The sequence below is a fragment of the Mus pahari genome, chromosome 8, assembly GCF_900095145.1.
Source record: "Mus pahari chromosome 8, PAHARI_EIJ_v1.1, whole genome shotgun sequence".
Classification (NCBI taxonomy): Eukaryota; Metazoa; Chordata; class Mammalia; order Rodentia; family Muridae; genus Mus; species Mus pahari.
In genome coordinates, this window is record NC_034597.1 from 55310402 (window position 1) to 55325454 (window position 15053).

At 45.3% G+C, this 15053-nt stretch overlaps 1 protein-coding gene across 2 annotated transcripts in view; it reads right to left on the minus strand.

The window, feature by feature from the left end:
- Msra (methionine sulfoxide reductase A) overlaps positions 1-15053 on the minus strand; it is a 319640-nt gene that overhangs the window by 187535 nt on the left and 117052 nt on the right. For both annotated transcript variants that reach the window (XM_021203730.2, XM_021203728.2), the window contains exon 2: positions 3165-3233. In XM_021203730.2, coding sequence (XP_021059389.1) covers positions 3165-3233 — 69 coding nt within the window. The remainder of the gene's footprint in view (positions 1-3164; positions 3234-15053) is intronic.

Sequence of the window (15053 nt, forward strand, 5' to 3'; positions counted from 1 at the left end):
GACTGGATCAAATCATAAAGCTGCCATGCAGGCATTCCCCTCAGCACATTGACTCTTCAGTCACTTGATGAAGTTATAGTTGGTGACACTGTTTTGGCAGAATGTATTGAGACCTCCAAGGCTGAAGGAGGAGTTTGGACAGGTAAAAAGTACCACTGTTGCTCTGGGTAACTGACAGGCAGGCAGATGCAGCCAGTGTTGTCTGCATTATTTGCTACTAAAATCGAAGGGGGGTAGGGGAGAGCCAGAGGAGTCTTTGCATTTTCCCAGCAAAAGCTGTATCTCAAGGGTCCTTCAGAGCACTCTGGGAACAGGCGGGAGTTTACAAATCAATTTACTAAATTGGCTTGGCTGGAAATCAGGCTTTTGTGTGTGGATCCGGCTGAAAGGCATTTTTTAAAAATCTATCAGGCCCCAGTGAGGCTCCTTCGAGCAGTGCAGAGAAAGGTGACATCAGAAAAAGGATGTCAGTTCCAAACCAAGTAGTCTCTGGCTCAAATTAAACCCTGCTCCAAAGGCCCAGCCTCCCTAGGTAAGTCACATGACCTCTCTGAGCCAACCGCCTAGCTAGCTCAACAGCCCCTTGCGTGCTGGCAGGGTCAAAGTCAAGGGCTGTCTCAATCTGGCCTTTTCCACACAGCTATAGGTGACCCAGATGACAGGAGCCCTCCCCACACCAGCCCTTCTCTCCTCTCCTATAGCCAGGTGGACAAGTGACAGGAAAGGAGCAGAGCTCTGGAACCCCCATTGTGCAATGACTGCATACACTTAGCCAAATTGGGAACTTCATTTAAGCAGCAGGGAGAGCCAAGCTGCACTTCTAAAGACAGAATTTTTAGATGTCAGGCATATGCTATTTTGGGTTCTGTATAATTTTGCCCTTTAGATATTGTGAACTTGAATTCTGCAAGCGGTCCGTCTCCTTTTGTTTGTTCACTAGTTTTTTTTTCAAATGAGCCTTCAGATGTATATAGCAGCCCTTCTGCCTCTGACCCAGATGCCGGGATCCTAGACATTTTTTTTTCACACCACACCTATCGGCCAGTTGGCCAATTGCAGTGCACTTCCCAGGCTCCCTATGACAGGTGCGTCTGAGGTCTTGAGTGGAGAGGAGGTAAAACAAAGGGCCTAGACCTGGAGAGGCCCCAGATCCATTCAACAGAAAGCTAAAGCATGGAGAGGGTAGTGTATTGCCCTAGGTCAGACTCTGGTGAGGTTGTAGCAAACCTCTGAAAACCAGTATGGAATGGAAGAGAAAAGGAATCTCGCGCAGACACATGCCCTGATGTTTCCAACTCTGAGGTCAGTGAGTATTAGTTCCTACTACATTGCAGGGGACAGAAGCCTGCTAAGACAGGTCTGTGGCACTTGTCACTCCCAACAAGATATTAGTCATCACTCTGTCAAAGATGCCTGAGAAAACAAGTTAGTGCTCATGGGTTGAGTCCATGATGGTTCGGCCATCATCTGAAACCTGTGGTAAGGCAGAGGACCATGGCATGGTGGCCATAGTACAGCAAAGTTGATGATCTCATGGTGGCTGGTAAGCAGATATGGGGGAAGACAGGCTGAGATCCCAATAGTGGCTTCAAGGGCACACTCCCAATGACTTAACTTCCTTTCACTATTCCCCCTCTCCCCACAGTGCCACCAGCTGAGCTTCTGGGGACATTCCAGACTCAAACTATAACGATACAGAATGTAGTTTCTAGTGTGTCATGGTTGTCAAATCTGAGAGACTTAAAACAAACAAAAATAAGCACAAGGACGATGCACATCAATAAATAGGAGATTTCACTGTAATGAAACCGCCAGAATACAAAGGTTAATATGACTAAATCAGAAATCCCAGTGAACATTCTAGACTCCAAGATACATAAAGTCTCCTCTGAAACTGAAGTACCTGTTTACATTTCTAAGCACAGTGATTTTTAACCACAGGTGGGGACATCTTAAATGGTGATAGCCCATTGGAGCAAGATTGACTATTAGGAAACACTGGATACCTGTTACATAATTTCCCAACTGCCCCTCCTCTGGTTTAGTTCTGATTCTACGTCTGGGACTAAGAGAATGTTCTCTCCTGAAAGTACGTGTTTAGGGGCTGAGCTGATATGAAGCGGTTTTCCAATCCAAGTACATTTCAGTGCCTACAAGCAGCCTACTGCCCTTGCGGAGACAACCAAGAAGAACACATCCCTCTGATGGTTGCTGGAGGAGGTGTCAAGTCAGGTGACATAAAAGTTTCTAGAATGTCCAAGATCTGGAGCCTATCCACAGGTGAAAGAAACAAATGGGAGAGACAGCTATACCTCCAGTTAAAATTCTGGTGGTCAGAGGTAGCCATGTCTGAGAGGACCTCAGAGCTTGGCTGGAGGGAAGAGGCCAGAGGCAGAAGCAAGGAAGGAAAGAAGGGAGGCAACATGAAGAAAGGAAGAAGGAGAGGAGGCAAGGAGAGAGGGAGAGACGGAAGGAGGGAGGGAAGGAGGGAGGGAGGGAGGGAGGGAAAGGCAAAGAGCTGCCAGAAGCAGGGACATTTTGAAAGCAGTGTGGGAGACAGAAACTATAGAGGTGGAAAACCCGAGCAAAGAAGACTTCTTCACCACATGGTTTGGAATTAGCCAAAAAATTCAGCTTAACGTCACCACCATAATTTTTACAAGCATAACCAAGGACTGGACTCAGCTCTGCTTGAAATATTTTTAATTACTGTTTTCTACCAATGAATGTATGTGCTCAATTCATGGAGAATAAAGAGACCATGCAATTAGGGGAGTGTGTGTGTGTGTGTGTGTGTGTGTGTGTGTGTGTGGTGGAGGTGAGGTTAATAGTAACTCCAAACAACTTGACAAAGTTATACATCTGTGTGGAAAAGAAAGAAAACTCAAACCCTAAACTAATGAGTATGGACAAAAGAAATAGCAAACTTACAGTGTGTTATCTGAGCTGTCAAAGTTAGACAGCTAAAACATACTGGATTCTACAAAGTAAGTATTCCTGGACCCAGAAATTACTAAGAACTCAAGACTTTTCTTGGCTGTAACGACTTGTAAATATCTAGAAGAGCCCAGATTTTGAAGCCCCGAGGACACTTACTACAGCTAAGAAAGTTGGCAGGAAGCTTTGCACAGTATTTGGGTTTTCTTTCTGAGTTGATATCTTACCAAATACAGCCATCTGTGTTCCCTCTGGGAAAGGTTCAACCGTTCTGTTGCCACTGACATGGTGTTTGGCTGGAAAAAGAAAGAAAGAGATGTGAGTTTAAGTGTAAAGTTTGACATGCATCCTAACACATGTCATTGAATGTGCCAGCGAGCCTGTTTCTCTTCGGGAGTTAGGAACACACCAAAGCTTAGCCTCTTAAGTTTTAGGTACCTGTTTTTTATAAATTGGGGTATATATGTGTGCTTGTGCACAGACATGCATGGGCACATGTGGGGTTGAGGAAGTAGACATATGTAGGTGTGCATGTACATACGGAGGTCAGACGTTAGCCTTGGATGTCCTTCCTCAGGTGTGATCCACTTTCATTTGTTTGGGGGTTTTGTTATTGTTTGAGGCAGGGTCTCTTGTTTGAGGCAGGGTCTCTCATTGGCCTACAGCTCACCAGGCTGACTGGTCAAGGAGCCTAAGAGATTGCACCCATCTCTGCCTCCCCTGCACAGAGATTAGAAACATGTGCCATATCAACCGGCTTTTTACATGGGTTTTAGGAATCAAACTCAGGCCCCTATATTCACACAGTCAGCGCTTTACTGACTGAGCCATCGCCCTAGCCCTTTGCATGAGTTTCAATCTCAATGATAGGACATGTCGTTTTATAAATGAATGTGTCAGGGTCCAAGTTCTTATAGACCTGAACAACTGAAAAATGCTAAACCCTTGGTCAGAGGGTCTCTACTGAAGCTGACCACACCCAGAGAACAAGGAAATCCCTACAATCCAGGCTGAGTAAGAGCACCTCCTCCCGATGCTGCCTAACAATCACCATATTGACGAAGTTGGTATTTAAGTAAGAAGTGTAGCAGCAGACTATGGCATCCACCAAAATTCAAGGAGTATCACAACTGCCTTGAGGACCCCATGGATATCCAGGGATCCTCAACATTCCCTCAGCCCAGAAGCCTCACCACCAGTGTAAAGCAGGGGCTGGCAGAGATGGAATGGGCCTCTAGGTTAGGGCTTCCAGCATACACTTGTTCTCAAGACCCCCAAACAGAGAACGCCAGAAAATGCTCCATCTGAGCGCATTTGATAATGTCCCTGGCAACATTCAAGTATTTGCACAAAAAAAATATCTATGAGGAACAGCTAAATCATGGCATTCAGCATCCTTATGACTTAAGAGTCACACTAGGTCTACTAACGCCTGGCAAAGGGCAACAAGGATACAACCTGGGTGAGTGCCAAAGGACCCAGTACAGAACCATCTGGTCCAGGTATGATGAGGTATGACACTAGATTGTGATGGGACCATGTCACAGCAGGTTTTAAGTTTCTATCTAAACTGTGGGTTTCTCAGCACCCTCTGCTACATTGCCTGGGTGACGTGTTTTATTTTGTTAAGAACTTATTTGTCTTTCTTCCAATTTCTTTAACGTCAATTGGTATTTAAGTTGAGATACTAAAAAAATGTTCCCAAGAGACATTGCCCCATTGTAAATTTACAAATGCATTTGCGATTGTACAAGGAATGGTTATATCATGTTAGGCATATTCATGACCTCGCTATTGTTCCATGTGGACATGAGATATTATTTGTGTCAAGTTGACAAGGGGTGGATTGTAGTGGCTATTCTTGGTTGTCAACTTGACTATATCTGGAATGAAGTACAATCCAGAATTGGAAGGCTGACTTGTGATCCTAATCTGGAGGCTGGGAGATACAAATTTCTGACCTGGATCTTGGTGGGGAGATCTTGAACCATAATGGCTATGAATCCCAGAAGATTAAGACTGGGAGATCTCTGAGTTCAAGGTCATCTAGGACAAAGCAAGTCTCAGATCCAGGTATAGTGGCACACACCTTTAATCTGGGCCACACCTTCTGCTGGAGACCTACATAATTAGAAAGGAGATTCGCTCTCTCTTCTTTGACTGCTTGTCTTGTGGGACTGAGCAATTGCTAGATCCTTGGACTTCCATTCATAGTTGCTGCTGACCATTGTTGGGGAGTTGGACTACAGATTGTAAATCATCAACAAATTCCCTTACTATATAAAGACTACCCATAAGTTCTGTGACTCTAGAGAACCCTGACTAATACACCAATGTAACCACAGCTCTCTTTCAACCTGAAAAAAAATAATCTAAATTTCATGACATAAACTCCCAAGTACCTGCCAGTATCCATCAAAATTGCTGCTGCTACAACACCATCTGAGCAATCAGTTTCAAGGAAGAACTGCTCACTTGGCTCAGTCTCAGAGTCTAGGTCTGTCATAGTGGGGAGGCAGGATGGAACAGAGCGCCCGCCGGGAAGCAAGAGGACCTATGTCTATGGACTCTTTCCCTTCTCTTCCTTTATTCCACCAAGGCCCCCAAGCTACATGGCAATGCCACTCACACTCAAGGAAGGTTCCCCACCCCTTTGGCTAATGGAATCACCCTCATGGACACGCCCAGAGGCACGCTTTATGAACCTTCTAGGAAAGTCTCAATGCAATCAAATTGACAGTCGAGATTAACTACATTTCCCTGTCTCCGCTGGCTCCCCATTACAATGAGGCTAGAGTCAATGCTTTTGGTGGCCTTCGAGCATCTGTAAGGGATGGATGGCTCTAAAGTCTCTCCTCCCTCTACCACAGACACCTCCATTGTGACCACTAGGGTTGCACTAAACATTCCTGTTACTACATGGACAAAGACCAAATCTCTCAGGGCCTTGTTAGGAGGGCAGTGACCATATCTTATGGTTCTAGCATGTAATGACACAAAGGTGTTCAGTAAGTATTTGTTAAGCTAATAAATGAAGCAAATAGCATTTAAAAGTCTCTTCAAGACAATATGAAAGACATAACTTATTTGTTCCAGTGAATAGACACACATACACTCACAAACACACACATACTGCTCCATTACTTAATGGGTGAGAGTCTAAGTAATGGATTATCAAACACTTTTCTGTATGTTTATACAAACTAAGCTGGTCAAAACATCACTAACTTTGCAATAAAATCTTAGTGGGACACCATCGACTATAACCTGTTGTGACTCAACTATTGTTGTGACATGTGAGCAAATGGATTATATCTGTCTGTGTTCATGTATGTGTGAGTACATGTGGAATGACAATCTCAGCTGTCATTCCTCAAGTGCCACTTGCCATGTTCTTTGAGACATCATCTTTCACTGGCCTGGAAGTCACCAATTAGGTTAGGTTGGCTGGCCAGCCCAGGGAGCCACTGTACCTGACTCTTCAGCCCTGAAAGGGCAAGCACACTCCCATGCCTGGCTTGTCTAAGTGTGCTCAGGTCCTCGTGCACGTGAGGCAAGCCCTCAACATCTAAGCACATGTAGACAGTCCTATAATATACTTTTTAAAAAAATACTAAGACCATGTTTCCCTCATAATGACAGTGAACATTTAAAATAGCCACTCATAAACAGTGCCCCAGTGGAGTGACCTAGACAGCAAGGGGCTAACGTCTCACCCTCATATGTTAACAGGGCCTCCTTCCTAACTCTGGGAAGACTCAAAGCTGATGCAAGTAGCCATGAAAATGTTGCCCACTGGACAGGAAGGGGGAAGTCTCTGCTGCTCTCTCTGGTGAAAAGTCCTTCTTTCTCCCTGTATTCCAGAGCCTGAGGCCCAAACATAATCATTTCTATCAATTGATTTTACATTTTCTTCTGGAATACAGATCACTGTGTCTTAGGTCAGCCCTGTGGCAATCTATGCAACATTAGTAAGCAAGAGCTAGGACAGGCTAGGGATGACAGGCTGGGCTCTGGAAGGAGATCACCTGACCTTGACCCTCTTGACCATGTCCCGGCTATATCATCTTGATATATAAGTAACCTGTGTGAGACTTTGTTTCCCCGTTTGAACTACTTCATGGGTGGCTTTGAGAATTAATTTAGGTATGTAAAGCCTATCATACTGAAAATAGTGCACAACTGTAAGACTAGCATTGGAATCTGTATAAGAGATTTCCATTTAAAAAAAAAAATAAAAAGATTTGAGTCAGGAGACAGTGTCCTCCTCCTCCCCCTCCCTCCGTCCTCCTCCTGCATGTCTGTGCTCATGGCAGACATTACTAATCACTCAACATTCTCTCATCCCTAAATGTGACCTCAAATTCCATTCTTATTATAAGAGCTCAGAGAGTCTTATCATTCAGAGACAGAATCTGGAATCAAATGACCTGCTATTCCTGCCCTGAGTGAGTGAAACAGAAAGGTGGGACCAAAAAAAGTTGTACACATGTACCAATCACATGTACCAATCAGTTGCAGCAATAACTGACCAAGTACCATACCCATTCATCTGCGGTGGATGGGATCCAGGCTGATGCTTCCGACTTCAGGCAGTGCCCACCTTGTATACTGTCTTTCTCTATCTGACTGACAGCCTTTCCACATAGTACCAGAGTTATCCTGTCCTTCCTTGTTTGTGTGTGGGTTTTTGAGGGGGAAGGCTATTGTCTTGCTTTGTTTTCCCTTTTGAGTTTTTCTTTTTTTTCGGGTGCCTCCTTTGAATCATAATTCATAAGTTCTGAGGCCATGATTAAGTAAAATAAGGATTACTTTAACACAAGTACCTCAGTACTGCAAACATCAATTTGGTATCCAAGATGGCTACCAAGCTTAATGTATGGGAAGGCAGACAAAGGGACGATCTATATCCTAGGCAGGGCATAGTGGAATGGTACAATATTTCATCATGTCCCTCAGAACAATACACAGCTTAAAACTGTTTAAGTTTATGACTTCAAGAATTTCTTCTTTTATTGTTTTGGATTACAGTTGATCCCAGGTCACTAGAACCTCAAACAGCAAAATTTCAGATAAGAAACAATACAGTATACAGCTTTAGAGTAAGGAGAAAGTAGTGGGAGGGGCATGTGAGGAATGTGAGTCCATTAAAACCCAGACAAGACAGCACATGGAAGGTAGAGGCAGAAGGATCGAGAGTTCAATGTCAACCTCAGCTATATAGAGAATCTGAGGCTAGCCTGGGCTATACAAGACCCTGTCTCAATACACAAACAAAACCCAGCAATAAAGGATTTGTTCCTGGAAGCCATAAGACCATTGCCCGTTGAAACTCCACTACGGCAACATATCTAAGGTTGCTGGAGTGGAGTGGTTGCTGGAATGAGATATCCTTTAAACATATTACATTGCTTAACAGTTTGGGGGGGGCAGAGGTGTTTGTAAATGGTAGCATTCGTAAGTTTATACTTCAAAATCAGTAGTGTGATTCACAACAGAAACCAGCTAGCTCACCAAACAGAACAACACTGTATTAACTGAGTCTTCACTATTGATTCCTGCAGGGAAGGACAGGAGGGGTGACAGGCAGAGACATCTGTGGCCCAGTCACAGCAGGGTAGAGGCCTCCAATCTGGCTGGCTGAGCACTTGTCCCTGCCCCTGCTCCCTGCTCAGTGGGGGCCCTTCCAAAGCCATGTGTGCAGCCCATGGTGATGCTGTGTCCTCTGTCAAGGGTATATGGGGATGGGGGTGGATTTTCATCTATTCTGAAAGCCTCACGGTTAGGGAACACAAAGGTTAATGTAAGCAAGGGTCAGAGTTAACTCTGCCAGGCATTTTGAAGGGGGCTCGGGGGACATGTTCAAGGCTTTGGAAGGCACTAATGCCACTGGATTTTGTTCTGTGAAAGTCTAAGATGCTCTAAATGCTACGGCAGTTTTCTTTCTTGAACAAAGGACAGCAAACTGCCTAATAGCACGCCTGCAATAATTCAGATCCATACATAACCACCCAGCCCTAAGCGGTCTGACTTGTATTCAAATTATGATAGCTAAAACCTGTATCATATGGATAAAAGACAGTGGCAGGAGGCAGGGAAATGGAAGGCTGGGGAGAGCAGACCCCAATCCTTAGGCTTCTCCTGAGCCCAGGCTCCTCCTGACTGACTAGTCAATGGAATATTGCCCAGTTAGAGAGTCTAACAACAATGGCTGCTGTCCAGGAAGTCCTCAGCCATTGGAATTCAGAGTCACCACAGTGTGGGAAGAGCTTTGGACCCAACTATGCCTGTAACAAGAACTTGTCACAAAGTACTAAGCTCACTTCGGCCCACAGACACTGAAAAAAAGGAGGACTGAAAGCTGAAAGCGGGATGTGAGCTTAGCATCTCTGCCTCCATTTTGTGTCTTCTCTTCTGCAGGCTGTTTGCCTTTAAATTGGATTCCTGCTCAACCCTACAAGAGGCATTCAGATCATGCAGTGACTGCCTCAAACTAGCAATGTAAGGCTGACTTGCCTCAACTTTGCCTAACTTCTCTTGCCCTTCTTTAAGACTGAAGATACTCTCAAGATCCCAGGAGCACTGGTTCCTGTGGGCAGGTCACCCCATGACAGGACTTTCACCACCAAGTGGTAACAATCACCCCATGGCGAGCCACCTAAGATAGCCTCACACTCAGGAGCAGTCCTCTAGTGTGGAGAACTGAATGTGTAGATTGAGCAATGTCCATCCTTAGAACCACGGGGTCTTTCAAAGAACCAGACCTGAAATAATGACCACACCACTGTTTACCAAGATGGCCAGACTGAACACATTTGGCCCCATTTTGTTCCTTCCTCAAGCACTAGTCAGTATTCTGAAACACATGGTTTAGAATACCACCCCTCTGCTTCCCAACATGGCCACACCATGTGAGAAACCCCTTTCTTTATGTTCTCAGCCCTTCAGAGTGGTAAGTGGTAGAAACCGTTTTGTTGGGACAATACCCTCACTCTGACAAAATATCCTGATAAAAGCAACTGTGGATGGGGGTTGCTTTGGCTTATAACTGCAGGTTATAGTACTTCACTGAAGGCCCGTCTTAATGGCAAGTCCTTGAGACAGCTAGTCATATCATATCTACAGTTGTGAGAGCTAACGTTATCTTTTAAGTTTAAATGACAATGAGATCTATAAAACAAAAATGCCTCTAACCTTTGATCCCCACTTGCCCAAGGACAGATAACTTCCTGGAATGCTGGGGGCTGCTGTTCATATAAGGCAGCAAGCCACAGGTTCTCACTGCTGTAAACAAGGTTGGTTGCTCCAACTGCACAGGATGCGTTTGATCACACATAGGCAGAAGGTATGTAGACAGGAAGTACATTAGGATGTATGCTTGCCCCCATTGGACAAAGGCAGGAAACGGCACAGCCTTGTGGGGTTTGCCTCTATAAAAGCGCCTGACTAATGTGTTCACTATCATTCCCTTGGAATTCCAGGTATGGATCTGGTCAGTGCCTATAGTCTTGGCCAGAATTTATTTGTTTGCTGATTAGTACCCCAATAGCTTTCTTCACTCTTACATGGTTAAGGGCTCCTGGCCGATAATCTGGTGCTGCTCACAGGGGGCTGGGCCTTCCCACTTCCATTAACAATCAAGACAAGCCCCCTTAGGCATGCGCACATGACAATACTGTCCAGGAGATCCCCACTTCCACTAACAGGCCTCATAGACTTGTCTGAGTGACAATCTTATCCAGGAGATCCCTTCCTCAATTGAGAGTGCCTTCTCAAGTAAGTCTAGGCTGTGTTGAGCTGGCAGTTCCAACTAACCAGCACTGCTCCTAAGCAATGACCCATGAAGACGACCATTCTCACTGGGCCTGAAATGGAAAGAAAAGTCTACTGACCTCCCAGAACAAGAGTCTCCCAATCTCTTCCCCTAACTCGTTATCGCTCCTTCTCTGGATCACACATTCAAGGCATCTGGTGGAAGTAAGTAGGGTTCCCAGGTATCCCCCCAAGATCTAATTTTGGACCAGCCATCTTCAGTGGAGGGTTCTCTCCAGAACACTGATCAGATCCTGCTTTGAGTCCCCTCCACGTCATAAGGACAGTTTGTATGTCACTCGGATGTAGAGCAGGGACTCTGGGGAAGGAGAGACAACAGTCTCTAGCTAAGCAGGCCCGTGGCGTCTTGTCTGCTTTGGCCATTCTGTTTTTACAGTTTGGGGATACAGCATTTGGGTAAAGGTTAATGACAACAGCAGCAAGAACTAAGTTATGACGTTCTAAGATAGAAAGTTATATAATCATTTCTAAAGTAGTATCATACGTGTTTTTTCTATGGCTTCGGGAAGTGAAAGGAAGAGGGATAAGAGAGCAGGTTACAAGAGCCCTGCTTGGTAAGGAAAAGACAAAGACACAGATAAATGACAACAGGACAATGGCTGCTGCCCTGTGCTAGGTTGTGGGGGGGGGGGGGTTTAGTCAACTAAAAATAAAAGGGAAAAATTTTAAATCAGTATTTTTAAAAAAAAATCAAATTGTTTTCTTCTGGGCTCAATCTGGTATACAGCTCCAGAGAAGGCAGTAGGCTTCTCTGTATGACAGTCACCAGCAGGCCAGTGTGCTGCCCGCCCCTCCTGTCAGGACTCACCAAGCCCTTCCCCTATGATCCGGGCACCGTGAACTCAGTCTTGCCCTGGGGGACAAGAGCTCAGCTGCTCAGGGACTTGCAATGGAGGCAGCTGTGGGGCCAGGCTATTTGTTTCTGTCTGATGGGGGCTGAGACATTGCTCCGGACTGGAGCAGGGCTGATGAGTTCATTAGTTCGTAAGCTGAAGAGACAGACGTGTGCAAGAAGGATGAGGAAGGTTGACACGGGGGATGGGGAGCAGATCGGCCCTGGCATGCGTGGCGCAGCGGAGGAACCCATCCTCTAGCCAAGCAAACTGGGAAGCTTATGGGTTGCTGGTTCTCTGCCAGGCTCTGTGCTTCATGTCAGTGACACAAAGAGAAAGATGAAGTGTCTTCCTTGTCATCACCCTTCATCAGCTAGCGCAGCCAACCCCCTCCTCGGGACTGCTGGTCATATCCGTGCGCCCTAGCTTTGCACCAGAGCAGGCTGGTACTTTGAATGCTCCCTGCTCGGCTGCAGTCCCCAGGGTACCCGGGCTCCCAGGCTTACCACATTACCCCAGGAAATGCATTTCATCATCATCCCTTTCAGCTGGAGCATTTCATGTTGGGGATACTTTTAATAATCACCACACTGAAGCACGGCAGCTAACTTCTGCACTTAGGAGTGCATACGCTGTAGGATGGAAATTTCCTGACTTCATGAAATCTCCCCTCCCCATTAATACAAGTAATTCCTAATGAGTATCAAAATCAGATGGTCTTGGAGTAGGGGAGAAAGTTCAGTTAGGAAAGCACCTGCCCTCCAAGCACGACGGTCTGAGTTCAGATGGCCAGCATTTATATAAAGAAGCAAGCATGGTTGCACTCGTCTATAACATCAGTGCTGAGGAGGGGGGGACAGGCAATCCTCGGAACACAATGGCCAGCCAGTCTAGTCAATCAGTAGATGTGGAAACCAATGTCATCCTCTAGCCTCTACATGCGCATGTGTGTGGCGCATGTGCACACATACTGTAAACTCACAGGCACCTACATATCCAATATTACATACCTTTGAAAAACAGATAATCTTGAGAGTATAAATTGCATTTAAAATTAAGCTACCTTATGGATTAAGATCTGTGTTTCAGACAAAGGATTCAGTGATGTCCTTGTAAATGGAACAGTTGAAAATGCCAGCGACAGGAGTAAGTCAAGACCAGACTCTTCCACACTAACATGACTCGGTGTTTTATGACTTCTAAAGCACAATGTAGATTTTAATATGCTTGGTAAACAGCAGAATCATACTTCTAAGATTGTTTTTAAAAATGTTTGTCTTCTAAGAGTGGTAGAGGCTGGGCTTTGCTGGTTCACATTGCTTTATGGCCCTGGTATATGGATGATGCAAAGCTATTCACTTTCTCCCTGGTAGTTGTTAGAGAGATCAGTTTGGGCATATTAAAATAACAGCCTCACAGCACAGTTGAGTCCTTGGGATGTAATTAAGGTGCATAGACCTCAGAGGCATCTTCTCCACCAATCACCAGCCATATTATTTCCTGGGAGCCTACCCCAGCGCTTCCTGTGCACACTGAAGTCAGCTGCCACTAACAGTTGCACACAGCACTGTGCAGAGCAGGCAGTTCACAGTTCACTGACAGCCCAGAGCTCTCTGCTGATCTTTTCTTTCTTCTCTGTGAACCCATCAGCAGCCCAAGCAGGTAGCTACACTCTCGCTTGATGGCACATGGGCTTCATGGAGGTGGCACATGGTGCTGTCAGCTGTCAGTCAGCAGCTGAGCAGGAGTGGCCGCTCGACTCCCCGCCCCCACCCCCTTCCTCTCTGACAGTGATAAATGGTCAGCCTGCTACTCAGCTAAGCCAGAGGGGCCCAGTCTTCCCCATGCAATCTGTCCCAGCGGATAGCCCCTTCCCTACAGCATCTCTGGCAGTATCAGGCAGTATTATACTTAGGTCTGGGCCAGAGAGGACCTCGTTGGCTCTGTAGCTGCTACTCTCCCATAGAAAAGGAATTTTGGCATGATTTTGTGCTTGGAAGCACAGACATAGTGGTACAAACCTCACAGCAAACTCATCTCTGTTCATTCTCCTTTCACACAGGGAATAAAGCAGACAAAGCTAAAAACATGTGATTTTTAAGAAAGACAAATTGTGGTGGTCTGAATACAGTGGTGGCTTTGTACAGGATGGCCTCTGTTAAAGGAAGAGGCACCCGGCTTCTGAAGTCATTGTCTGTTTCAGGAGATCATAAAGGAAGAAAAGATTCTAAGGATAAAGAGGTGGGACACTGGCAAGGTTCAGCATAGACTGGATCTGCAAGATAAGATCCTGTTCCTTTGCTTATGGATAAGTATTAGATGCAGGGTTCATATAGAAAAAAGAGCATCAGCGACATTCTGTTATAGAAAAAAAAAAAAAAAACCCTGTGGGATAAGAAGGCACCCTCATATGGAACAAGGGAGGGTAAGTATAGGAGAGTATGCATGACACATTGAGGGTTGCTTAAAAAACACACAACACATATGCACGTGCATGTGCACGCACACACACATATATGCATGTGTGCATACACATGCACACATGCAACAAACCATCCTATTAGTTTGGGGCTCTGTTCTTGGAGATATATTTCCTTTTTGGAAATACAAATACCAAACATTTCAACTGTTCACAGTTATCACCATGGTAAACACCATGTAGCCCTGGAGCCTGTTCCCAAGCTGAAAGCTGTTGAACTACTCAGGACTCAGACTGTACCCAGCCTTGTGACAAAGTCCCCAGATGACCCCCACCTGAATCACAAAAGCAACTTTGAAACGGCAAGGGGTTGAGAACACCCTAAGAGACCTCAAGAAAAGAGGGGTGCTGTGTTTCCCCTTGAAGACTGTTGTGTGGTCTCCAGAGCATGTTTAAAAGAAGGAAATATTTTTAAAATAGCAGTTTCTCCAAATTCTAGACAGGACTTGGAGATGATTAAAAGCAAAACTGGAAATGTCTCTGAGTTTCTCTCTCTTTTATTTCAGGGAAAAACAGAGGGAGAACACAGTGCCTGTTTGAATTACTTCTCTGCCTGGCTACCTCTCCACTTTTCATCTTTTCTGTTTTTGTCATCTCTGTTATTTTCCTCCACATCGTGAGGACATACTTCCTGGAAATCTGGTGATTTTTAAAATTGGTTTGAACATTTCATACTTCCATCAAAAAATAAGTTTTATGATGAAGCTGTCAACTGAACAATATGTCAATCATTTAAAAAAAAAAATCCAGGCCCTCAGGATGGCTCAGCAGGTGAGAGCGCTGGGCAGGTCTGGCACCTGGAGTAGGAGCTCAATCCCTAGGTCCTTCGTAAATGTGGGGAAGAGAGAGAACCAAAGCCACAAAGCCTTCCTCTGATCTCTACCTGTGTACCACAGAACAGGCACCCACGAGGCTTTCTCTCCCAAGTCCCAACACACACACACACACACACACACACACACACACACACA